This window comes from Tuber melanosporum, assembly GCF_000151645.1.
Source record: "Tuber melanosporum whole genome shotgun sequence assembly, scaffold_26, strain Mel28".
Lineage (NCBI taxonomy): Eukaryota > Fungi > Ascomycota > Pezizomycetes > Pezizales > Tuberaceae > Tuber > Tuber melanosporum.
In genome coordinates, this window is record NW_003298930.1 from 809,974 (window position 1) to 836,754 (window position 26,781).

General features: G+C 44.0%; 3 protein-coding genes; 1 reads left to right on the forward strand and 2 right to left on the reverse strand.

The window, feature by feature from the left end:
* Nucleotides 1-16,346: 16,346 nt before the first annotated feature.
* Nucleotides 16,347-19,043, reverse strand: GSTUM_00006410001 (uncharacterized protein). XM_002838581.2 has 5 exons: nt 18,088-19,043; nt 17,963-18,022; nt 17,545-17,908; nt 17,071-17,438; nt 16,347-17,015 (listed from the first exon to the last, which is right to left on the reverse strand). Exons 1-5 carry the CDS (start codon nt 18,934-18,936, stop codon nt 16,944-16,946), a joined length of 1,713 nt encoding a protein of 570 aa, XP_002838627.1. The 5' UTR covers nt 18,937-19,043; the 3' UTR covers nt 16,347-16,943.
* A 2,337-nt stretch (nt 19,044-21,380) lies between these two features.
* On the reverse strand, nt 21,381-23,033 carry GSTUM_00006412001 (uncharacterized protein; the record flags this gene model as incomplete). XM_002838582.2 has 7 exons in its annotated part: nt 21,381-21,803; nt 21,875-22,355; nt 22,411-22,429; nt 22,493-22,570; nt 22,674-22,685; nt 22,771-22,836; nt 22,898-23,033. The coding sequence occupies 7 exons, from the start codon at nt 23,031-23,033 to the stop codon at nt 21,429-21,431; spliced, it is 1,167 nt and encodes a 388-aa protein (XP_002838628.1). The 3' UTR covers nt 21,381-21,428.
* A 538-nt stretch (nt 23,034-23,571) lies between these two features.
* Nucleotides 23,572-26,431, forward strand: GSTUM_00006413001 (uncharacterized protein). XM_002838583.2 has 4 exons: nt 23,572-23,852; nt 23,911-23,938; nt 24,022-24,096; nt 24,162-26,431. The coding sequence occupies exons 1-4, from the start codon at nt 23,761-23,763 to the stop codon at nt 26,301-26,303; spliced, it is 2,337 nt and encodes a 778-aa protein (XP_002838629.1). The 5' UTR covers nt 23,572-23,760; the 3' UTR covers nt 26,304-26,431.
* The last annotated feature ends 350 nt before the right edge of the window (nt 26,432-26,781 follow it).

A 26,781-nucleotide genomic window follows, 5' to 3' on the forward strand; every position in this document is an offset into this window, starting at 1 on the left:
GAACGGGTAAACTCGATACTCGAACAATATTTACAGGCCTACGTCAATTACCAACAAGATGATTGGTACAAATAGCTATCAATGGCCGAATTCGCATACAACAATGGAAAGCAAGAAAAGATCAGTATGACACCCTTCTTCGCGAATTACGAACTACATCCACAAAGTCAGACCACATATTATACGATTAATAGTATAATACCGGACAAAACAGATATGGGAAAACTACATGAGACATTACAATACGAAATAAGTCAAGTACAATAACGGCAAAAAGAACAATACGATAAGCACCGAAGACTGGATCTGAACATACAACCACGGGATATGGTATGGCTCATACCACGCAATATCCATACAACAAGACCATCAAAGAAATTGGACTACAAGAAAATCGGACCATTCAGGATACTGGAAAGGGTAGGCAGCCGAGCTTATAAACTTGACTTTCCACCCTCAATATGAATACACAACACATTCCACATCTCACTCCTCAAATTACACAATGACAACAAGTTTCCCTTATAAACAATTATTCCTCCACCTCCGATCGAACTCGACAGAGATCCAGAATACGAACTTGATGAAATAGTCAATTCTCGCTTCTTCCACTGTCACCTCCAATACTGGGCCAAGTGGACGGGATATTCACCTGAACATGATAAAACTTGGTACTTCGCACACAACTTCGAACACGCACAAGATGCCATCTCAACCTTCCACCAGCAATACCCAGGCAAGCCTGACCCAGGTAACGATTACGTTCAACCAAGACAAAGGCGAGGGAAAGGCTCACTCGCTGTTGTAACAACACGAGGGCTGAGGCGATAGCCCCCACCAAACTATACCAACCAGCCCTGTATATTCATTCATGGGGCCGACCGACGAAGAACTCAGGGAAAGGGAAAAACAAGTACAGCATAATGCCATATCATGGACAGTATGCTACAACAATGGATATCCCACACACTACAGGGACAAGGAAGGCTCCAGATGGTTCCTGAGAGAATACAAAAAGTTCGGTCCGTGCCCGGACCATGCTTTAAAGCACTAGAAACAGTGCTTCAACAATACATGCAAGATGCACAGGATAAAGAAAATCTCTGTGGGATACTATCCTCAGAAGAATGGGACAAAGAAAGAGTGGGAAGGAAAGAATACTACTATATGGCAGAGAGCTAGGGCCTCGATGATGAGGCCCAGGGAGGGGGGAGCCCAAAACTCATCGATGGAAATGGAACTGGATGCCAGGAGCATATGCAGGCAAATCCAAAGACTTTGGGAACATCTTGGTCAGGCTGAAGCCACAATATCCGCAAACGACAAAATGATCATAGAGCTACAACAGCTGAACAATATTTAGAGGGACACAATCAAGATGGCGAACCTCACCTTGGAAACCGTGAGGGTCAGATGGGGGAAAGCAGACAACAAGTTCAATAGGCTTCAGAGGACCATGCACTCGGCAGGACAGGAACTATTGAAGCTTGGGGAAAGAGCCTGATGGGACTCAGGCTTAGGAGGAGAGGAGTTAATATCACGAATGTGGCTTAGCGAGGAACTGGTTTTCACATAACACATGGTTATGAGTCACAGGTATGTTATTGTTTCACACTATGACTCATTCGAGTCATATGATTTGTTATGTGTGGGATTTGTGATGCTTTCGCACATGACTCAAATATGAGTCATGGGACGTGCACCTGACGAGTATGCCTTGCGAGTGTACCTTACCGGTATGCCTTGCACATATGATTTATGTTTCGCACATGACCTCGTTATGAGGTCATGGGTTTCCTGTATATAACTCAGTCGTGTTATATGATTTATTGTGTTATGATTAGTTTATGAGCTTTTGCACATGACCTCGCTATGAGGTCATGGGTTTTGAGCATGTGACCATCTTAATCACATGACTAGTTTGTTATGATTTGGTTTCGCACATGTGACCACTTTGGGTCATATGACTACAGGTGGGAAGAACACTATATAAGGAGGCCGATGCAGCCCAGGAGGCTAGGTTCTTCACGCTTTGTTCTAAGTACCTTTCCTACTTATTACTTTAATGAATATAAAATACCTTTACGATCTTTATCTTTATTGCACCGTTATCATTACACCAAGGAAAGCTCTTCAAGAAGAAGAGTTAGAGAAAGCTTATGATAGGCATTCCCAATACAAGAGAGAGGTCTTGTACTATCGGTAACGTAGGCAGAGGCCTAGTGCTATTGTAAGACTAAGGAAAGAAACAGAAGAAGAGAAGTATCGTTCCCCATCACCAAGAACTAACTATCTAAGGAGGGATCGTTACAGGCTGCGACAACCCCTTGTTGGACTGTTGTTAAACTGCGATGTTATCCAACTTGAAGACTACTTCACCATCCTTTGGGTAGACTACTGTCCTGATTGCGATAACGCTTACCTAGATGTATAGTATGAATCTGGTACTTGTGACTACTGCGATCTGCATTTCTTTGAGTCTTGATGTTTTCTTAGGATTTTGTCTTGTTCCTGGTGTGACACTTATGATGAAGAGCTGATAGCGGAAACTGAAGCTTTTAGTTTCTCAGACTCAACTTTTGATGATAATTAAGTTCTGTTTGTTTAAACAGTTGTTTTGTTTTGGGGAATGTAACTGGTACCGGTACTTGATTATTGGTTTTGTTTTATGTTTTGTTTTAAGTATCGGATTGATACTTGGTTTGTTTTAAGTATCGTTTAATAATTGGTTTTGTTTTATGTTTTGTTTTAAGTATCACTTTGATACTTGGTTTGTTTCAAGTATTGTTTGATACTTGGTTTTGTTTTATGTTTTGTTTTAAGTATCGCTTTGATACTTAATTAGTTTTACTAAAGTGTATCGATTGATACCTTTGATTAGTTTCGTTCATGCTAGGCATGAAGAAGATTTATGTATTTAAAGACCGCCTGTTTCTACAATAGAAAAGGCAGACTTTGACAGATGGTATTTTCAATATACTTAGTTGAATGGTTACTTCTTTGTTCCTCAGTACACCCTCGAAGACTCCTTTAGTTATTAGCTCTTGCCTCTTCTCTGGAAGAGCAGGCCACCTGCCAACTGTCGTATCTGTTACCGATAACGTGATTAGCACCTTGTGAACATGTTACAATAATGCACCGGAATTAAAGATGTCACAATAATACCATATATGTTGCTACTGTCTGTCTGATCAGATCCTGTTCACAGGATATATGTGAGGGGACCTTTGGCAAGGTCTGGGAAGTAGAACAGAGCAAATCCATTTACTATTCAGAAAGTTACTAGGCTTTAAAGATGGAGCACCTTTGGTATAGGCCGTAAGTAACAGGACGTTTCAGTATAAAGATATGGTATTTAATGGTAGAGGATCTATACAAAGAGCCAACACATTCACATCTATCCTAAAATGACGAGAAGAGTTTAGAACTCCTAGAAAATACTACTGAGGAAGCCAATAGACTTTACAGAGTATTATAAGTAAGTCGAGAGATGTGTTATAGTTTCAGGAATTATCACCAACACTCTATAATGACAGAAGCTCTACTACCTAGATCAATGAGAAGTTGTTAACATAGGGATTATCTACAAATCTAATAGAATGGTATCCTGAGAATCATTAGAAAGTTATTTAGAAGAAATCCATTAATTGAATCAAGAGTTATTGGAATTTGAAGTTGGCAAACTAGGAAGGTTGCATATACCACTACTTCTGTAAACGTGGACTCAAGATGAAACTGATCAGTTCATTAATGGAAACGTCTATTGAGGCCAACATAGTTCAATTTGAGAACTAGATTATTAGTCTGCAAACTCTAACTATGAGATAATTACTATTAGAAGCAGTGTAGCTTTCTGAGAAATAAAATAATAATTAGCAATATAGGTGTGATTGTTTTCCAGATCTCCTGGCATTCACACTTTTAGAAAACATACAATATTGTGAATTATATAATAGAGAGGTACATAATTTGTACTTAAAATAAATGTAGTTTAAGAGTAGTAAGACTGTGACAATCCTACACTATATATTAGTTCTTCAACAGTCAACAACTTTACTTTCATGATTTCATGATAGCTCTGAGACTCTTTGTCTTCCTTACCACTTCTGATAACAACTATTAATATCTTCTTAATCTTGTCTTAGTCCAATAAGCGAGATCTCTTTTTCACGTGGTATCGTACGAGGTGTTAAGTTAAAAGTATAGATTCAATCTTGTAGAATAGGAAAAAACATAAGTAGTTATGTAAGGAGTCTGTGCTGGAGGTTCTTTTTATTTATTAATTATTGTTAAGGTATAAGAAAACCATATAGAGTGCTAGCTCTGTCGTAAATAAAACCATATTTACCCTAGACTAAGAGAAAACTAGTACTCCTAAGACCCTCTGGTATGAGCCCAACTGTACATACTCCAAGGACCATCAACTCAGGTGCTTAGTTCATATACCTTACAACTTGAATGCAATAAGGTCTTGGCTAGAAGCCAACTAAATGTCCAAGAAGATTCCTCCTTCAAAAGAAATTTCTCCTACTAACTACATGTAGCCAACAGAAAGAAAACTAAACAGGCTAGACAGGAAAGCATAAGAAAAAAATCTATCTATAAACTACTACAAAAATCACAAAAGAAAATAAACCACAGCCTACTATTACCAGATTACAATATATAAAACCATCTTTAAAGTGAGTGGCTAGTGAGAACCCTAAAGGCCGATAACTCCAGCCTGCTGAATGTAGGAAATAGTGCAATACTAAGGTATGCTAACTGAGAAATGAGGTCATAGTAACAGACTCAACAAGTGGATATTTTAGCAGAGAAGATGCTACCTAGCAGTAGGATACTAGCCAAAGATCGACTTCGGACAAGTAGCAGGTCTGGGTCAGTTTACTACGAGGTAGCTTCTTGTATCAGAAAGGGTATCTCTGAAAGCTCAAATTGACTAGATATCACTTGACTGGTTGATGGCAAGTGTACCTTTGTTGATGGTTTGAAGATTGAACTAGTTCGAGATAGTTCTTCAAGGATATCTAAGCCAACCGTAATATCAATAACTTCACTGAAGATGTGAATCAAACCCATGTGCTCATAAAAGGATACAAAGTGGTAACCAATTAGACCAGAAAGCCTTGATAACAAGGAGATCTAAAAATATACTGTTAGGCGGAAACACTCTGATAGACTTCAGAATTGTCTAAGCCAATCAAAATTTGTTTCTGTAGACAGAGATTGTCTAGGAAGGTTCGGGTTCACTCTTTTCGTTTATGACTACTAAGAGCGAAGTAATTTCGGTAGAGTAAAATAGAATTGTAAAAACAATATTATGTTGTTAAGGTCTCTTCTCCATTGCTTGATTATGTCTAAAGCTTAGGAAGCACTTCGATATTTATATTCCAAATCTGAGTGTTCGTGGACTATATCTATTTATCATACTACTTGTTACAAACGTGGCGTGGTATAAAAAAAGGTTTTCACGTGACACATGATTATGAGTCACAGGTATGTTATTGTTTCACACATATGACTCACTCGAGTCATATGATTTGTTATGTGTGGGATTTGTGATGCTTTCGCACTGGGCTCAAATATGAGTCATAGGATGTGTGCCTGGCGAGTATGCCTTGCCAGTGTGCCTTGCGGGTAAGCCTTGCGCATATGATTTATGTTTCGTACATGACCTCGTTATGAGGTCATGGGTTTCACGCATATGACTCAGTCGAGTCATATGACTTATTTATTGCGTTATGATTGGTTTATGAGTTTTTGCACATAACCTCGCTATGAGGTCATGGGTTTTGAGCATGTGACCACTTTGGTCACATGACTAGTTTATTATGATTTGGTTTTGCACATGTGACCACTTTGGGTCACATGACTATGGGCAGGAAGAATACTATATAAGGAGGCCGATGCGGCCATGGAGGATAGGTTCTTCATGCTTTGTTCTAAGTACTTTTTCTACTTATTACTTAACGAATATAAAAACACCTTTACAATCTTTATTCTTATTACAACGTTATGGTTACGCCAAGGAAAGCTCTTCACGAAGAAGAGTTAGAGAAAGCTTACGATAGGCATTGCCGATAGAAGACAGAGGTCTTGTACTATTGGTAACGTAGGCAGAGGCCTAGTGCTATCGTAAGACGAAGAAAGAAGAAGAAAGAGAAGAGAAGTATCGTTCTCCATCACCAAGAACTAACCATCCAAGGGGGGATCGTTACACCACTATATACCTTTCTGATTATAACTCACAATGTCGGATATTCTTGAAAGGTGTGAGTACCTGGAGACCCTGAAAATCACTATAAACTCTTTGCTAATTATGATATAACTAACTTGGAACTATACTGTTCCCAATAGTAGTTATCTAATCTTTAGAGTCTTTAGACTTGTGGCCTACTTGTCAAGTTGAACTGAGTTGGCTCCAATTGTCTTTGTTATTGATGAAATAATCAGTTTCATCTGCGGGTTGTATCTGAGAAGGTAGTCGTAATCACAACTCTTTTTTAGTTGCCTGACTTTAAACCTCCATAACTCCTGACTCAACTGATAAATGTCTTCTGGAGGACTTTCTACTAATTCGCAAAAAGCTATTCTACTAGATTGATAATTATTCCTTCGGTCAGCAACCTTTAGTTGCTCTGGGCGACTCTACAAAGTCGTATATGCAACCTTCCTAGATCACCGACTTTAAAGTTCAATATCTTCTGATGGAGTGGTAAGTTTGGGGAGCCTTGAGGGGTGCTGACCTGGACTGGTTTGAATTCCCTAAGGGAGTCTTGAAAAACTAGCCAGTATTGCCTGCCTGTGAGGAAAAATCTAATCCAGGAACAGAGGTATGAGAGCACTCCCTTGGAGCGTAATATATTGAAGAGGTCATTGGAGGAGATGTTACCAAAGCCTACCTTGATGTTGAGAAAGAGGGTAGAAACCTCCAGTTGGGGATGATAGAGTGTTTGAACTTCATAGGTGAGGATTGCATATGCATTAAAGATACTGAGGCCTGAGAGAGAGCTATACTGGTAGGGGTTTGGAAGGCTAAGAGACCGAGCCAGGAGGGAGAGGCAGGTTGAGTGGCCGGAAGTCCTTTTTTTTTTTTTAGAATCATATTATTACTTGTTTAAAGTACAAGAATATCACATGTACCGCGAGCTATAGTATAAAGAAAACCCCTCCTCCTCAGACCAAGAGAAAACCCGTACCTCCAAGACCCTCTAGTATGGGCCCAACAGTACACACTACAAAGGTAATCAACTCAGGTGTCCAGTCCGTAGACCTTATAACTTAAACGTGAAGGGGTCTCACCTAGAAGCTAACCATATACCCAAGAAGATTCCTTGCCTGAGAAACCTCCCTCCTACTAACTACAGGTAGCCAACAGAAAGGAAATCAAATAAGCTAGGCAGGAAAGTGTAAGGAAAAACTCTACCTGTAAACTACTAGACTACAAGGACCACAAAAGAAGTAACAACTGCCTACCGAACTACTAAATTGCCATTTATAATCAACCGACCATGAAGCTGATAGCCGGCAATGAGTCCTAAGGCCAGATGCCCCCAACCAGCTAAGCTACGGATGTAGTGCAATACCATGATCTACTAATTGGGAACAGGGGCCTCTATACCAGGCCCAGGGTTTAGGGACTATTTACTATGTCCATCATATTTTTTAAGGTAATAAAATATACAAATAGCCTATATGTTGAAAAGAATATATATAAGTGTTCGGATTGCTCCTTGATCACTCTCAAGATATATTTGTTCAACACATAACAAGTCTTGTCATAGAAGTAATATACATTATGACTTCCTTCTTCTTCAATATAGTAACAGTCTCATAGTTATCTCCTATTACTTAATAAAATACTCATATTTTCTCAAGTATTTCAACAGCAACTATTGTTTACTATTCTCTTTCTGGATTTCCCATAAGAATGATATGTGAGGTGTGAATATAAAGTAGTATTCATAAAGATATATGATATATTAGGAAGTAACTTAGATAGTTACATGAAGATCTATCTCCCAGGCTGAACCCATCACCTTATATAGATCTTTCCACAACCTGCTTACAAATTCAACCGTTATATAAATTATAGTTATGACCCATATGATTACATGAATCTTTGTCCTTATAACCTCTTCCCAGGTCATACGCATAGCCCCCATAACCCCTAAATAGGCCATGTGTGAAACTCACATAACTCCAAAACAGGTTACCTGTACGAACAATAATCATAACATCATATGACTCAAATGAGTCGTTAATGAAAACTAGATTCTACATGACCACTAAACAGGTCATGTGTATGAACATTAATTATAACATATAAAATTCTTTACAAATCACATTGGGTTTGTAACACTAAGCATATTATTGGAAATATGACGGTTCAGTATAATCACCATATAATGAATCTCTAACAATAAACCTAAATCAACCCTAGTCAAAATGACCAGCTCTACTTGTAGAACCATAAATGTGACTGATTTAGTCTGATTTTTGAGTATTCTATCAGAGTTTAATTTAAGAATTTGGCTAATTGTTTAACTCAATGGTTATCCACTTTTTCAAACAAGCATGCCATTTTCTTATGATGGGCTGCTTTAGATCCTTATTGAAATATACTAAATGAAAACAAGCATCTTACTAAAACAAATATATCATATATTTTTAGACCTTGCTGAACACACCTTTAATATAAAGGTTTTAGATGGAGAAATTTATATAATAAAAAGTGATTTTATTCCATAAAAGTGGCATACTGAACAGGCCCTTAGACTTATACTGAGAGGAGAGGAAAGGGTGGCACATACACAATAAACACTTGAGAGAAGGTAGCCAGCCTAGCAAGGTTATCACCTGTTAAAATGTAGTAGAAAGTACCATCTTTGCCAATCGTTATACTAAAATACATGTATAATAAGTCTCCGCTATTGCTAGGTTGTGCTCAAGTTGGTAGTAACATACTTGAAAATAGAAGTAAACTATATGGTCTACTATTAGTCATCAGAAGTGTTCATGAAACATGTCTTGCCTTAGTCAGCTACCTCATCAAAAATGCCAGATTTCAAAATTGATCCTCGCTACCGTGAAAGTAAATAGTATTATGAAGCTATCCACGAAGCTACCCAGGATCAAAACATAAAATACACACAATCTGCTGCTCAATTGTCTTTTTTTAAATCATGGTTCACCAATGTGGATACGCAAATCCTCCTGCACTAAAAATAAAGCAAATACCTAAAACTTGATGAAGAGAGATGACCAATATTGAAAAAGGAATGATAATTGCCTTTTTCTACTGCCTCCGCAATATTGCCCTTATTGCTCAAGTTATTGGCTGACTCTGTATAACACTTAAAAGCTTTCTTGTCCTTGTATGTGAGTACTAATCTCTGTATAACCTTACTCACCCTGATCGCACCTGTCACGAACGTGGCTTGGCATGGAAAAGGTTTTTACGTGACACATAGTTATGAGTCACAGGTATGTTACTGTTTTACACATATGACCGTTTCGGGTTATATGATTTGTTATGTGTGGGATTTGTGATGCTTTCGCACATGGCTCAAGAATGAGTCATGGGACGTGCTCCTGGCGAATATACCTTGCGAGTGTACCTTGCGGGTAAGCCTTGCACATATGATTTATGTTTTGCACATGACCTCGTTATGAGGTCATGGGTTTCGTGCATATGACTCAGTCGAGTCATATGACTTGTTTATTGCGTTATGATTGGTTTATGAGTTTTTGCACATGACCTCGCTATGAGGTCATGGGTTTTGAGCATGTGATCACTTTGGTCACATGACTAGTTTGTTATGATTTGATTTTGCACATGTGACCACTTTAGGTCACATGACTAGGGGCGGGAAGAACACTATATAAGGAGGCCGAGGTGGCCGAGGAAGATAGGTTCTTCACGCTTTGTTCTAAGTACTTTTCCTCGTCCTTGCCGTCGCTTCGTCCCAAGCGTTTCTTTCGCCCTCATGATGGGCCTTGATGCCTTATATTCTAGGAGAGATATCTGAGTTCACTCAGTAGTTCCTGGGGTCATTAGTGTTGAGGTTTGTTAGGTGTTGCGTGGCGGATAACTTGTTTGCGTCTCGTTTCGTTGGGTTGGTTATCTCACAATGCTAGCACTTCGAGCACTCATCATGGTCACTTCCGAGCCCCTTACGGTAAAATGTCTACGGCTTCCTGTCTATCGTCTACTTGCAGGTTTCGCATTCGTTTGGGGGGATTGAACATTGCGTTTGGGGGGATCACCCGTGTCGTTCTTTGGACTAACTCAGGTCTCTTGTTGGGTTTTAACAGAGTTCTTAGTTCTCGCGATACAAAACGCCCTTGGGTTAGACTGATGACCTTCCCAAGTATCAACACGTCATACCGGCCGCATCACTTCCTCTAGGGAGGGGGCCTTGCCGGCCCCTCCCTACCTTGTTACTCTACGTTTCTACGGTCGGAGTCCTACAATGTTGTTTATCGCCATTCCCTTGGAGTTTTGTCCTTGAGGCATTTACGGTAATTTAGTCAGGCATCTCCTCCTCGCACCCGTGGGGATAGCTTTGACCCTGAAAAATCTTACCCCCTGGTGTGGTTATTGTTGCTACCTGGGGTGGTGTGGGACGATTGGCTGCCAGACACTCACGTTGTCTGTACGTTTAGGTGGTTCAGTTGTGGTCTGTGGTTGGCAGCTTCACCTATTGCAAGTGGGGTCTACCTTCTGTTTGTCTGCTTCTGTTCGTTCGCCCTCCCCCTTCTTGTCGCGTCGGTTGGGGGTGCCTCTTACCCGTTGTTCAGTCTGACTTCACGCTGGACCTGTGGGGCTGCCTTTTGCTGGCTCTGCTGACTCTTTCTCGGCTTAGTTGGACTTCGGTTTGGCTGGGTCGGATGGTGTAGCTGGTGCCAGCGCCTTCAGGTGTTGGTGCTGCCTCCTTTGTGGCTCCCGGCTGTGGCTGGTGGGCCCCCCTTGGCTATACGGTGTTGGGGGTTGAGGCTCTGTTGGGCGGCCAAGACCAGTGGCTGCTTGGTGGGGCTGGGTATATGCTGTCCTGTGGCTGTCGGATGCTTGATCTGTCTGAGAGGCTGGGGGGCTGGATGGGCTCTGTGATGCCTGGTGTGTGGAGCTTGGGGAGGGCTGATTGGGAGGGGAGAGGCACCTGCGAGCACCGGTCGGGTATGCGTCAGGTTAGGCAATGTCTACTTAAGTGTTTCCAGTTCGGCTTGGACTGTTGGGCGAAGCTGCTGAGTGCTGCAAAGCTCCTCGATGGACCAGTTGACTGATGGCCACCTGTGCGGATAGTGGGTTGCGACCACCTGGTTGGACTTGTTTGGGTCTTGCGTGCTGGGTTTTGTGGGGTTTGTTTGGTTTCTTTGGTTTGGCAATGGGTATGGCTGGCAGGGACATGGCACCACGGGTGGGAGATAGGCCCCACTGACTGTTTTAGGTCTGTCACCACTTCTATGTATTTCTTTTGTTTATGGGTTTGTTTTGGAGGACAGGCAGTGGGTACAGGTCCTCCTCACCATTACGCTCCTCGGAGGCACTTGGCAAAGTGGGTTCATAGGATCGACGGCCTGGCATGCGGATGCGAGAGGTAGACATGTTGGTCACCTCCTCTCTGCTATTGTGTCACCTGTAGTTTATGTTTGTTTTAGTTTTTGTTAGTTTTCTACTGTGGTGAAGGTGTTGTGGGACGGTGTTCAGGCCGGGCGGTAGTGATTTGATATTTTGTTGGACGAGGAACCTGGCTGGGTTGGTCTTTTGCTCGGCTTCGGCTATGCTTAGTGCTGGTTGGCTTCATACCAGAGGAGCTACAGACTTGGACCGGGGCGGGCGCTGGGTTGTTTGATGGTCTTGTAATTAGTTTCCATGCGGGCATGACTCGGGGATGGCAGGTATGGGACCGTAGACTTAGTTAGCTTAGGATTAGTGGTATGCCGGTTAGCGGTATCCCTGTGCCAGCGGGAGCTCATCGTATGCCAGTGTTGGCGGTACGAGTTTAAATAAAATTAGATTGACTTCTAAGTACTTTTCCCGCTCATTACTTTAAAGAATATAAAACATCTTTACGATCTTTATCTTTATTGCACTGTTATTGTTACGCCAAGAAAAGTCCTTCACGAAGACGAGTTAGAGAAAGCTTACAATAGGCGTTCCTGACAGAAGACAAAGGTCTTGTACTATCGGTAACGTAGGCGGAGGCCTAGAGCTATCGTAAGACAAAGAAAGAAGAAGACAGAAAGATAAGTATCGTTCCCCGTCACCAAGAACTAACTATCCAGAGAGGGATCGTTACAGCACCCCTATTCTCAGCCATCAGCATTATCATACAATTGTCCAAGCAGCTAAATACAACTGGAAAATGACCAGATCCACCTTCAGGGATAAATATACACCAGGTATTTCTCTTTCTACTGGTAATTTCACCTGGTCCTAGGACCACTATGAGTGATCGACTATGATTGACTAACTAATATCAACAAAAATAGTGGAAGGAGTACTCAGAGAGGCCAATTTCAAGAACTGGCTTGCTGAATCAAGGCCTAGGCTCAAACCTGAGCATGTGGCTAAGGGATTGAGGTGGGCTACAATTTATAAGAATTGGACAGTAGAAGATTTTGAAGCAGTGATTCAGAGTGATAAGTGTAGTGTAGAGAAATCCAGAGATCTAAAGCAGCAATGGGTATTCAGAGAACCTGGAGAGAAGTGACTAGCTGATTATGTTCATTCAAAGGAGAAGAATCAGGGAATTTCGCTTATGGTTTTGGGGTGCTTTTGGGGTAAGAGAAAAGGTCCTTTAGTTTCTATTACTCAAAATATGAATAAGACCAGGTATGATAGGCTTTTAAGAAGGCATCTTTTTCCTGTTATTCATCAAATGATCTCTTTTGGCATGCAAGATATTCTGTTTCAGCAAGACAATTCTCCTGTTCACAAGGCTTATAGTATTATGGATTGGTTGGAGAGAAACTCTATTGAGGTGGAGGAGCATCCCCCTTATTCCCCTGATTTAAATCCAATTGAGCATGTATGGGTTGAGCTTAAAAAGCGCTTGCACCAGTAGTATCCCAGGATTGCAGATACCCCAGGAGGAAAGGAAGCTGTTAAGCAGAGGTTGGCACATGTATTACCATTGGTTTGGGAAACAATTGCTAAGGAGTTTTTTGAGAAGTTGTGGAAATCAATGCTTGATAGGGTAGCTGCAGTTCTGGAAGCAAGGGGAGGTTATACAAAGTACTAGACATTGTTATTTCTATTTCTATTATTAAATTTTAATTTATCTACTGTCATTGGGGTAGTATTGATCGTTCACTTGTTTGTTCGTTCACTCATTTTTCCGCGCGTGCACGCGCTGGCAACACAACCCCACTACCATTACCCCACCACGGCACCCTATGGCGCAATCACCAATTAAACATGTCACGGATCACGAACACTTCTGACGACTGACTGTACTTTGTGAAAGCTCTAAGCGCAATAGAGAATACCATAGAGATCGCCACGCTGCGGGCGGGCGTAAAGGCAAATAGAAAAATTGTACTAGTGGTTGGCTGATAGTCATTGCGGGTGTCGTATATCCCCCCACCTTGAAACTCTAGGGTTTCTAACCGCCATTTATAGCACGTATTATGCTTAAAACCCCAAATCCGGCAGCGAAAACAAGATATCATACTATGCAAAACAGCCATCTCTTAGATTAGTGATCCCGCACATCAATATGCTATCCAGGGACTACTTACCACTCACAGTGCCCAAAGAGCCGTCCGTGAGATGGAACAAATGTTCAAGTGTCTCAGGCGCTAGAGCTTGTAGTGGCACTCTTACCTAATAATATTATAGGGGTATGATACTCGGTTCATTGGCATTGGGTGAGGCGGGAGCTGAAGCGAAGGGAAGGACACCATCGTCCATCACTGCTCTTGCTGGCCCATCCGAGACCGGAGGGGCAGCACCCTGAGACATATTAATAATCTTCTCTCCGTCGCTAGAAATTGGGCGAGATCCCCAGAACAAAATTGAGAGGTTCGAGAAGTTGGAATATAGTTAAGGAGGCGGGAGTAAGGACCTAACCAGAAGACAGGAGAAATCATGGAGGAAATACAGCTCTCATAATGGGCGAACACATCACGGATAGCGCCGTGATCCCGGGCACGCCAGGTACGCGTTTATACTGTTCGTATACCCTGTAATCCAGGAACACGATGGGGTGTATGATACGAGCACAGTTATCATACTAGCAGCACAGGGCACTCAAGACAGGGCTCAACCACCGTGCAAACAGACGAAGTATGATATTAAAACGAGAACATCTGATTCTTTCGAACTCTGGTGAGACAGCCAATAATATTGTTCCTAGGTCATGCGCGATGACGACATCCCCATTAACTACAACTAACCGAAAAAACCCAACTTTAAACCTTAAAGTAACCAAGCCTCGGTCATCACAACTCGTTCGTTTTGCAGTTATCAAAAAAGGAAAGAAGGTAGACCACGATACTGTGCCCACACCTCAACATCTCAATTACTCTATTCTGCCTTGAGTAGGCAATGGGGCTCTACGTGGCCACGGTGCCATAATAATTTTCTGTAAATTAGTCTAATATGCCCACATACGGTATTAGTACCGTACTCGTAGCGGAGATCCGTCCTGGGCCTGATATCATGATGGATTACCGCGCCCCGAACCATATCCACACTGAGCATATCTTATCATTCAAAATCTCGGTGAACGTCTCACACGGGATACGATATCATAGCATATTTAACAAACTATTAGGTTGGACTGGATCGTATTTGACATTTTCGGCCAGGAGGGGTAAGAGGCAGCATTTTTATTGTTCTCTCAATGCTAACCTGAGCAAGTAAGACATAGTTAATGTGCCGGTAGTTAGCGTAGGTGAGAGCTGACTCCCTATAGATTAGGAATACAGTATAAGGTGAACGTCCCCACGCTTTCCAAAGGTAGTTCAAAGAAGGCATTCCTATCCATAGATACCCGGCCAAAGGAAGCTTTGATAAACCGTTAGTATCATACATCAAGGGGCGAGAGCAATCAGTACATCTGACCCAACCTCACACAATTCATCGCAAAACCGAGGCATTTCAAATGGAAAAAAGAAAGTATATTATATACGGGAACGATTAACTTTCCGGGTGTGAGATCTGATACGATTCGATAGAAAAACACCCCCCCGACGAATGGAGCACCATGACTTCAGACTCCTTCCCATCACCTCAGGCCAGCGCATAGCTCTAATACCGGTGCTCACCCCCCCCTCCCCCGCTTCAGGGAAGCCTACCGCCTCCGCGATCCATAATCGGCAATGCTTAAATTCTCAACCTCCCTTCTGCTAAAAAGAGCGGATCAGCTATACTTGTGCGTGGAGAAGGGGTTACACACAAAAAAAGTCCTTCAACTCGAAGGACTTTCATCAAATTTTCTCCGGCCTTGTGGCTGAATGTATAGCATGCTACTGCTCTAACTCACGGAAATCATCCCGAGTGACACCCTGTGATCGGATATACCCGGGAACTGAATCATATGATACGATACCAAACTCAAACCATCTATCCATCTGCCAAAATGCGATACCCCACAGCCTCCTGCATTAAGGGAAAGGAAAGGAAAGGAAAAATCAATATTCTAAGTTATTCACCTAACCTCACATCACACCAAAGCACCCAGGGCATGTAAAGTGAACCAACCAGCAGGGAAATCGGGAAGAGGAGAGAATAAAGGGCAGAAAGGTGCAAAAAGGATAATATAAAAGAGGGCGCATGCAGGTAGATTACTAGTTATCGTGGGAGAGGGAAGAAAGCACGAGCTAGACTAAAAAGGTAGTTTTCTTTTTCTTTTTCGTTTTAGAGAAAAGGGAAGACGTATCTTAGCCAGGAGACGAACGAGGAAAAGGTTGACAAGATTTATATGATAAATGCTTTCTCGATGACAATGGTACCATCCCAACGTTCGTGTAACCAAACATCCTTTTGGGATCTCTAGATATTCCGCCTCCCGCATGATGGAGGGCTTTTTTTTTTGTTCATTTTTTCATTTTTTCATATTTATATTGTAATTACCACCCCAATTCACCGAGACGAAGTTAAGCAAAAGCAAGCAAGCACATGATTCTAACAATAGCACATCCTCCTCCAGTGGGAACTCTTTTTGGAGGCAAGGAAAGGGAAAGTAAGGAGAAAGATTGAAATGACATGTAAGCGGCAGGTGGCAAAGTAAGGCAAGGGACTAAAGGGTGAAGTCGAGAGAGTAGGTAGGTACGGTAAGAGAGATTGAGACACCCTCGGGACTATTCAAACACATGAACTCGGCTCCGGTCCGTATGGAATGGATGGGTGGATGGACGGATGGAGGATAGGAATCGGGTTGGTACCATAAGTCTCTGGGCAAAGATGAGAACGCGGGAACGAGTCAAGGAGATGAAGTTGAGGATGAAGAGGAGAGTGGGGATGGGGAAAAAGAAATCATACGAGAATGGTATAGAAATAAACCGGTGAGAATTCCGCCCCCCGGCAGCCCCTTTTCCGTTAACCCGAGCAACTCCACTACCATGCCCTCCCCCACGCCCTCCCTCTATATATCTCCCTCGACAAGAGAAAGTAGTAGTAGTGGAAGTATGTACTACTCATACTCAAGATAAACAGTATGAGGTATACAAAGGGTAAAAACAACTATAGGGAAGAGATAGAAAAAGAAAGTTTTCCCACGCAAGGAGAAGGGCTAAAGGGGAAAGAGATGAAACAAGGGGGGTAAAGGATAAATGGGAAAAATAAAAATAATAGCTGCACATGGCTGAATTTGAAGAGTTTAAATATCCCATCATACGATCTCTAATCCTCAAAGAGCGTGATAGCAAGTCTTGTGGTTTGTGGAATTGGCGACTCCATGTCATATCTTTGACGAAGCGATGGTATAATGATCTCATGGGAAAAGCTCGTCGTGTAGATTTCTCACGTGGTCGTAAAGCTCTTTCGCATGTGCAGCCGATTTAAGCTACTCATAGAGTGGATTAGAGGACATCAGCAACTAGTCAAGAGATTGGGAGTACCTTTAATGTCATAGAGTCCAAGCCTCCACTTGAATTTGGGATCAAGAGAAGGAACTGGTTGCCTGTAGGTTTGTTCCCAGCATGGTCCCCAAATATCATTCCTTTGAAGATGGGCACATTAAGAATCAAGGTGTAAGTTCCATCGGTTCTCATAAGTATCCTTGCACTCTTCTTCTCCTCAGGCACAGAGGCGGACGGGGTATCATCTAATCCAAATGCGCTCGCTGAAATGGAAGATTTTGAACCTTTGGTGTTGAGTTTGAAGGTACCCTTTCCCCGTTCCTTCCAGACTTTGTTTTCTTTATCAAACGAAAAGATTTTTCCCGGACATTTGAAAACTGTGATTTCACCCTCCTCTCCAGTAGCAACTATTTCCGAGTTAGTATTGAACAGAAACCGGTAGCCATGGACAAAGGTAACAAAGTAACGAACGGGGCGACAATGTGATATGAGGGCGTTGAATAATGGACCTACTTTCTTGTTGGGTGAAGGTCTCCTTTCCGGAAGAGGCCTCCTTATGCGCCTCCAAATCTACACCACCTCCCTCCCCATTTTCATCGTCCGTCTTCTCATCATCATCGTCTGGAGCTCCAAATGGTTTTGCTGCTGTCCCACCGATAGGTCCCGAGAGCTTAGGAGCCGAGGAAATAACATCCCCAGCTTTGCCACCCAGAGATCCGAACCCAGAAGGACCATAGGAGCTTCCAAAGCCAGACGAAAATGCCGGAGGCTTTGCAGTAGTATTGCCTAAGGCGCCAAATGGACTTGGGGGGTGGGATGCAGACCCAAGGGTAGCGAAGGGGGATGCTGCTGAGCCGGACATTGCCCCGAAAGCCGACTTTTTGAATGTATCAGATGGCCCCGAGCCCCCGAACAATGGTTTAGAGCTTACAGAAGCTGTTGCGAAGGGTGATTGGGCGGACGTGTTACCGAACCCACTGCTTGCTAAAGTCTTTGGGGATACATCAGTATAAGTTGGGACAGAATGGTAGAAGCAACATTGTGATATATAAATACCTTGGATTCGGATTTTGTATCAGTTTCAGTGGAACTCATTCTGGCAACCTCTGGCTTGCCGAAGGCTTTGCCGTTAGTCAACTCATTAGATGGTGTGGGAATATCTGCACCCATTCCGGAATCCGTCTCCTCCTTTCGTTCTGCCACCATCTTTTTCCTACGGTCGGCGTCTTTGTCCTTATCATCCTCATCGAACCTGTTTCTGCTCCTCTTTCGCTCCAGTTTCCGTGGGCTAGTCATGGCTGAGCTTGCGGAATGTAAACCATCGTTATGGCCCATAATCTCGTCTTCTTCCGGATGGGTTGGTGGTGTTTTCACCCTATTGAGAGCTCTGGCAGCCTTTGCCATGTCATCGTCGGAAATTTCTCTGCTCCTCTTTCTCTCATGAACCCTATGCCTTGAATCCGTCTCTTTCCCATTCCCTTCATTCCCCATATTAACATCCTCACCAGGATCCGTTTCCTCAATGCTTCGCTTCCTTGGCCGTCGAGGTTTTTCTTCCCCCATATCTTGGTCAGTTTCGGAGACAGCAGCACTATCAGTAGCCTTCGATTCTCCATCCTCCTTTTGACTCTCACTAGCTGCTGCGGACTCGGGCCGCACATTCGCAATATAAGTTTTCTTAAGCTTTTCCCGAACTTGCTCGTTGTCACTAGACCCTGAGAGGGACCCGGAATCTTCATCATCCGCAACTTCCGACTCCTTGTGTGTGGGCTCAAGAGAGTCCATATCGTGTCCATGGATAACGCTGTTATCGTCCTTGTCGTTTTCCCGAGCAATCAACTGAAGGGGCGTTTTCGAGGGGGACTTGGCTCCCGGATCGTCCGTCGCGACTCCGCTATTCGTCATTGATGCAATATTCTAGAGGACCAGAGGGTAGGTTGTTTGTTCAAATGTGGTATAGGTAATGGCTAGTTTGTGCGTAAAAAGTGATCTATGGTGATAGCCCGCAATTGAAGTTTTGTAGTAACACTTGCCTGAATTCAGGGAAATAAATCGAGACGGATGAGGAGTGGTGCTCGTGTAGGGCCAGCAGGAGGATAAGTGTCTAAAGGGAAGGGCCAGAGAAATCTCGGGTCGCGCCTATGTCAGGTGAGAATGTGTTGCGCGTGGGTAGATGAAAGCACGAAAGAGGGGTGGATAGGAGAGGAGAGGTGGTGGTCAGTTGGTCTTGTGAAAGATAAGTAGCCGGGTGTGAGGCGGCTGAGAGGGGAGAAATGGTTGCAGTGCGTGCGGCGTTAGAGGGTAGACCAGCTTAGTTAAGAAACAGTGACGGGCACAAGGCTCCTTAAAGGCAAATTGAGTAGAGTATAGATAGTATAGAAAGTTTTGAGGGTTCTATAAGAAAATCTGTGAGCTTTTAGATATTTAGACCTATTCTTTCGATAACAATCAATGTTCTCTCGAGACTTGGCAGACACATACTCTAGGGTACGATAGTGAGATTCTTGACTTCTCCTTTTCCTCTTTCCAATTTTCCTTCGTCTTTCCTTTTCTACCGTCCGGGATTTCCCTAACAGCTCCAGGGTGAGCAACCTGAAGGACTTGTGGGGCGAAATGAGTTGCCGGACGCAATTGTGGGGAAAGTCGGGCACGTACAACGTAGGCTACGGCAGCAGAGCAGGCGTTGGCAAGCGGACAGAGGGATAATGAAAAGAATAGACTACTCGAGTAGAAACAGAGGGGTCTGATGGGCTTACAGTATTTGGTTGGCACTCTTGGAGCAACTCAAATTTCTGAATTTTGATTTGGGGTCGAGGAAGCCTGGCTGACCGACTGGGGGGGGGGGGAGTGGGAATGAGGGAAATGGAATGACGAACGAGACCAGGCAAGTGGATACAGACAGGCACCAAGAGACAGACAGAGGACACCGAGACTGCGGAAGGTAAATAGACGAAGGGGTGGGTTGGTTAGAGAAGTCTGGCGGCGGTCGACCGCGTGCAAGCGACAACCCGAGACCATAATTTACAATTCTGAGCGGTACTGTGCTGTACGGAACTGAACCAAAGATTGAGCGACTTGAAATAGGATGCCTGTCATGTCTTCGGTTACCTTGTTGACCATTCAATACCAGCCGATAGAGCCGCGGGTCACCATACGGTGCTGGTGTCTCTGGGTCAATTGATTTATCCTGAATATCACTCATTTTGGCTGTTCTCTTGCTCGAGCACAGCACGAGCGCTGTGCTTGAGCAGACAACCGCACTGTACTCGTACAGTACCTCAGCTCCTTGCAAGGCTTTCGGTCAACTGGTTGAGCTCTCTGGTGGTGTGAGTTGGCGCTCTGGAAGCGGGCATAAATAATCCCTGGCGGGATGGCTTTTTTTGTCGAGCAGTCGGCCATACTCTTGTCCTGTGGGTATAATGGGCCAACTCACTTGTACTGTATTTAACCTCTTGTGTACGGTGCCATTAAACAATTGAAGAAGGGAAAGGATTTAATCTCTCACTATTCCAGTTACCACTACAACGCCATAAACCCTACAAGGACGAACAAATAGCCGGGTTTAATGGGCAACGTGGTATTGTAAGGGAACAGCAAAAGTTACTGTAGGCATCATGAGGGGTGTGCACAAAACGTGGTGGTGGTGGTGGTGGCGCTTTGAGAATCGATAAAAACCCAGTCCCTAGGGGTTCAGTTCACAGGAACCTACGAGTACCGGTACCATACGGTACGTTAAAGTATCATAATTGGTTATTACGGGGACGGGAGATTCGTTCAACAAATTTGTCAATATTGAATGAAACATGATTTACATGATTTTGCTCATTCTCGCTCTCCTCCAATCGCCTTGTCCTTGTTTCCTCTTTTGTCCTTTGGGGACCCAGCAGGGCACCTGTAACCTGAAGGGCATTGCACATGGGATTTGCACTATAAATTGCCGCGCAGTCCAGTACTCGTCCAGTACTCGTACATCACTTTCACCAAAAACTCGTTGGGCATCCACAATCACGCCCCTGCAAGATCCGTTGCTCGATGGCCCATACACCGCCTCGTCTGCCACACCGCTCAGAAGCCCCACAACCGTAATACGTGTATAATGGCTACGGCACCGGTACTCGAATGGCTTTATGAGCGCCTCATAGTAGTGCTTTGCAGAGAGACCATGACATTATGTTACTACAAAGCTACTGGTATCTAAAAGCTCATAAAAGCTGAAGCCGCCCCACCACACACACTTGGGGGGTTACTCCCGTGTGTGAGCCTAATTTCCAATTGTTCAGATGGATGTTGTACAACACCACTTGGCATACGGTAGTTCACTTGCAGTGCTTGAATGATGGATGATAAGACAACAGCAAAACATTTTGTTTTGTTCATTTATCGTTCTCCGGTTTGGTTCATTCGGCTTTTCCGCGAGACAGGAACCACTTCAGACTCCCCTTCACATCCACATCTCTTAATCCTCTCCCAATCAGAACCAGCTTTCCTTCACCTTCCGCTGTTAGGTTCTGATCCGGCGCATCAAATATCTCAAAGGTTTCTCGTACGCCCTGTATTAGCAGGACATTTCCCGTTTTCGTGATAGCCCTCCCTTTCAATCTGTGGATATCGAGAATCGGTTGTTCGTTCGAGTGTCCTGAGACCTGATCGCCCGCTTTTTTCGACGGACTCGGAACTTCCGCTTCCCATAATAAAGACCTAATCCAAGCATCCAAGGAATCCAACATCTCTCCATCTAGTTCGGGGAGCTCAAGAGAAACAGTTGAAATTGTCTTGAAATTTTTTAATACAAGTTAGCGGGGCTTCCAAACGAGGCTAATAAAGCAGGTAATGATCGACACACCTCATCTAACCGAGTTTTAATTGGTATTTTCAACTCCCCAACATTTTCGTAGGCCTTCAAATCCAAGAGCCATTCACCAAGATTATCTACCTTACCCCTCTCCGTGACAATAATTCTTGCTAATCCGTTCATGCCCGCTATCCTCTGCTCAACGATCTCCATCTCTTCCCGAGTAACTAGGTCTGCCTTGTTTATCACCACCACATCCGCGTGAGAGATCTGTAAGTGTGCAGTAGTCATCCCAACACCCGCTTCATCATCTTTCGAGAATTCCTGCTGGTCTTCGAGGGTACGAATAATATTTGCTGCATCGACAAGGGTAATAATTCCATCTAAAAATATCGTTGATTTAAGGCCTTCGTCTAGCCAAAACATAGGCGCTATATTTCCAGGGTCTGCGAGCCCAGTCGTTTCTAGAAGGATGTAATCAAACTTGCCCCGGCGTTCCATAAGTTTTTCGATGGCCGCTACCCCTATGTCCCTACAACCTAAAGTTGGCAAACAGAGACCATTGAGGAGGCAGGGGTAAAGCCTACTTTACTGAGCAGCAAATACCTGTATTATGCCTCAGATGCCATGTTCAGAGGATGGATAAGGGGAAATTTTCGGTGTGCTTACAGCCATTTGCTAGCTCCAGCCATTCTTCAACTTGCTGACCATCTCTCTGGATGGTTAACGATTTTTCGATATCGCTTGCTATTCAAAACCGCCCAGTCAAATTGTCTTCATCATTAACAAAATATTCCAAGCTTGACCCGCAACGGAAGGGTTTCTGTCGGGCATTAGGGGATGAGCTCACAGTTTCCAAATTCTAAACAAGTAATATTAGCAAACACACTAAATAAGGTAGGGCAGCACAGTGGAGTAACTAAATCAGTGAATGAGAAACTACCCACCGTTTAAAATGACTGCGATCTTCTTTGAATGTTGCTCAGTAAGGATATAGTTTAAGAGGGTAGTTTCTGTCACAATTAGCATGAGCAGACAAAGTCTCAGGATATAGGGGAGAGGTTTCACACGCACTCCCAGCTCCCAAGTATCCCGTGACAATTGTTATCGGTGCCTTTGATAGCTGAAGGTCTTCGAGGCTGAGGAGAGTTTCAGTCGAAACTAGAGCTGGGGGCTCCTCATCGTCAAGGTCAAGGTGATCGGAGCTCATTTCTGTGATATGTTGGAGTGAGATGGTGCTGTGTCGAGGCTGGTCTCAGGGATTAAGTTAGGAGTAAATATTGTTGCAATTGCCAGTTGGGGCTGCAGTTAAGCAGTCGGAGTGCATGGTGGGGTACTATACGATATCTCGCACTTACCGTAAACGAATTGAATTTGTGGGGGATAAATAGGGAGAAGAGGGAGCTGACCCCTCCATGCATTACGGTCTTGGCAAATGGCTGGCGAATGAGGGGCAACATGAAAAACATCACAAACTCTTCGTTGATGCAGAGGTGTCCCAGGAGTACTTTAGACTACTAGTATGATACTCAAGTACCGGTATGATCATCGAGCACTCTCTGCCCCTCCGGGTCTATCAAGAACTCGAGGGTAACATACTGCAACCACGGTACATATGGTACCATAATCTGTAACTCACGTAACCTGTCTAGGTTAGGCCTATTTTTTATTTTTATTTTCTTGCAGAGGAGGGGATTAGAGTCATAACTTGAACCCTCTTGACCATAACCTGCGGCCCCACTTGCCATCTCCGAGTTTGTGGAATTATATCGCTCACAACTTCCCCTCCTTCTCCCGCTCTCTCCTCCGCTCCTCTTCTCTCATCTGATACCCCCCTGCCCCCTCCCCCTCATCATTTATATCCCTTGTGCACATCCCTCATCTGGTGGCTGCAGCAAACTTCTTCGATCCCTACGACACATTTCGCCCTCACCATCATGCCTTCTGTTCAGGAGAAAGGACCCACAACACTTTACGACAAGATATACGCCCATCATCTTGTCGATGGTCAGACAATTTATATTGATAGGTATTGATCTGCATTTCCGGCGAACAAGGAAATAAACTAATATTCTTTGCGCTTGAAGACACCTCGTTCACGAAGTCACATCACCTGTTAGTTTTTAATATTCATTTTTACGTTTTTTCTTTTTTCCTTCCTTGAATTGCGCATAGCTAACGATTACTGCAATGTGTAGCAAGCCTTCGAAGGGCTGAGAAACGCGGGAAGGATTGTTAGGAGACCTGATTGCACTTTGGCTACTGTCGACCATGTACGTTGATGCCAATCATCTTGTCAGTTATGCCTCTCAGTCTTGGTTCACTGACTTTGGTAAAGAACATTCCGACATCAAGCCGCGCAAACTATAAAAACGCAAAGACCTTTATTGAAGAAGAGGACTCCCGCATACAATGTTTAACACTCGAGGATAACGTTAAAGCATTTGGCTTGACCTATTTTGGCCTCGGTGATAGTCGCCAAGGTATCGTCCATATTGTTGGTCCGGAGCAGGGCTTCACTCTTCCGGGCTCTACGGTTGTGTGTGGTGATTCTCACACTTCAACACACGGTGCTTTCGGTGCTCTCGCTTTCGGTATTGGGACTTCTGAGGTCGAACATGTTCTTGCTACTCAAACCCTTATCAACAAAAAGTCGAAGAATATGAAAATTGAAGTCAATGGTGCGCTTCTACCTGGTGTCACTAGCAAGGATATCATTCTGCACATCATTGGGAAGATTGGTACTGCGGGTGGAACTGGCGCAGTGATTGAGTTCACCGGGTCTACGATTAGGTCGCTGAGTATGGAAGCGAGAATGTCCATGTGCAATATGTCGATCGAGGGTGGTGCTAGGGCAGGATTGATTGCGCCGGACGAAACGACTTTCGAATACCTTAAAGGAAAGCCTCTTGCTCCTAAATACGAATCGCCGGAATGGAATAGCGCGTTGAAGTACTGGAGAACCCTCAAGTCTGATCCCGACGCTGTGTGGGATATTGAAGTCTATGTTGATGCTAGGGATGTTGTGCCAACCGTCTCGTGGGGCACATCTCCTCAAGACGTTGTTCCCATCACTGGCAAGGTTCCGGACCCTTCCGAATTCGGTGATTCTGTCGCTAGACAGCGTGTTGTCCGTGCATTGGAATACATGGGTTTGGCGCCTAATACTCCTATGCAAGAAATTACCGTAGACAAGGTCTTCATTGGTTCTTGTACCAATTCTCGCATTGAGGATCTTCGTGCGGCGGCGAAAGTTGTGAAGGGAAGGAGGATCGCGCCCAATATTATGAGAGCAATGGTCGTTCCTGGTTCTGGGCTTATCAAGAAACAGGCGGAGAGGGAAGGATTGGACAAGGTTTTCCTTGATGCTGGTTTCGAGTGGAGAGAAGCTGGGTGTAGCATGTGTTTAGGCATGAACCCGGATATTCTGTCTCCGCAGGAACGCTGCGCTAGCACAAGCAACCGTAACTTCGAGGGTAGACAGGGCGCGGGTGGTCGTACTCATTTGATGTCTCCAGCAATGGCGGCTTCGGCAGCAATTTCAGGAAAATTGGCAGATGTGAGGGGGTTTACTTTTGGAGCTGCCGAACCTGAGGGGGCAGGGGGCGTGCCTAAGACCATAATTGAGGCAGAGCATCCGGACCCAGTTACCGATGAGGATATGGATAGAATCGATGATATTCCAATTGACGAGGAAGCTTCCAACGCCGATGCTGCAGCTCGCGAGGATACTTCGAGTGCTTCCGCCGTGGGAGTTGGCATCCCAAAGTTTCTCACCTTGAAGGGTATTGCGGCTCCTCTCCCAATGGCGAACATCGACACCGACGCTATTATCCCCAAACAGTTTCTTAAAACTATCAAACGAACCGGTCTGGGATCTGCTCTATTCTTCGCTCTCCGATTCAACCCCGACGGAACCGAAAATCCAAACTTTGTTCTCAACAAGGAGCCATACCGTAACACTAAGATTCTTGTCGTCACCGGCCCAAACTTCGGATGTGGTAGCAGCAGAGAGCATGCTCCATGGGCTCTCCTTGATTTCGGTATTAAATGTATTATCGCCCCATCATTTGCCGACATCTTTTTCAATAATACGTTTAAGAATGGAATGCTTCCCATCGCCATCGATGACTCGGCAGCCCTGGATAAGATTGCTCGGGTGGCCGAGATGGGAAAAGAAGTTGAGGTCGATTTGCCCAATCAAGTTATCAAGGACGGCGATGGAAATGAGTTGGCCAAGTTTGATGTGGAGGAATTCCCTAAGCATTGCTTGGTTAATGGGCTTGATGATATCGGATTGACTCTGTTGATTGATGATAAGATCAAGGAGTTTGAGAAGAAGCGAACACTCGAGTACCCTTGGCTGGATGGAAGTGGGTATTTGGCTAGGCGTAAGAGGGGCAATGGGCCAGTTAAAATTACAGCGGCTAAAGTTCCGACTACCAATCGGGGGTTCGAGAAGGAGATCACTGAGTGGTGAATGCTATACTGATGATGTGGCGAGATTTCATCAGCAATTTTTTTTTTAGTGTTTCAACCCAGGGGTCCCAGTTTGTAAACCGGAGGTTTTGCAAAGTGATTCGTGAAACAATAATACTTGTGATATGATATGATAGTGATATTCTGTGACCATGTTACCGTGCCTATCTCGATCTAATTTATTATCCTAGTACCACTGAGCTGGTATACGACCAACCATGATACCAGTACAATGCTCAGAAATCTGAATGCCAGGTGATAGGCCTAGGCAGTGCGCAAGTGACTTGTATCGTGTGTATCATACTATCATATCATACCCGTATCGTAGCTTACCGCTACTTGTGTCGCTGGAAGAGGCGGGAGTTACCGGGATCGTGGTGGCAGAGGTGACATTCCAATATCTGCATTCCTGATAATCGATAGCCACGCTTTTGTCCTTAAAGTGACATTTCCAGACCTCGCCATGTGGTTTTCCAATT

Bases quoted from the DNA above. Each gene is read 5' to 3' on its own strand.
- GSTUM_00006410001 (XM_002838581.2), bottom strand. From the start codon at position 18,936: ATGACGAATAGCGGAGTCGCGACGGACGATCCGGGAGCCAAGTCCCCC. The intron at 18,023-18,087 runs GTATTTATATAT...GTATCCCCAAAG, and splicing joins ATACAAAATCCGAATCCAAG to ACTTTAGCAAGCAGTGGGTT. The intron at 17,439-17,544 runs GTAGGTCCATTA...ACTCGGAAATAG, and splicing joins GACCTTCACCCAACAAGAAA to TTGCTACTGGAGAGGAGGGT.
- GSTUM_00006413001 (XM_002838583.2), top strand. From the start codon at position 23,761: ATGCCTTCTGTTCAGGAGAAAGGACCCACAACACTTTACGACAAGATA. The intron at 23,939-24,021 runs GTTAGTTTTTAA...TGCAATGTGTAG, and splicing joins TTCACGAAGTCACATCACCT to CAAGCCTTCGAAGGGCTGAG. The intron at 24,097-24,161 runs GTACGTTGATGC...ACTTTGGTAAAG, and splicing joins CTTTGGCTACTGTCGACCAT to AACATTCCGACATCAAGCCG.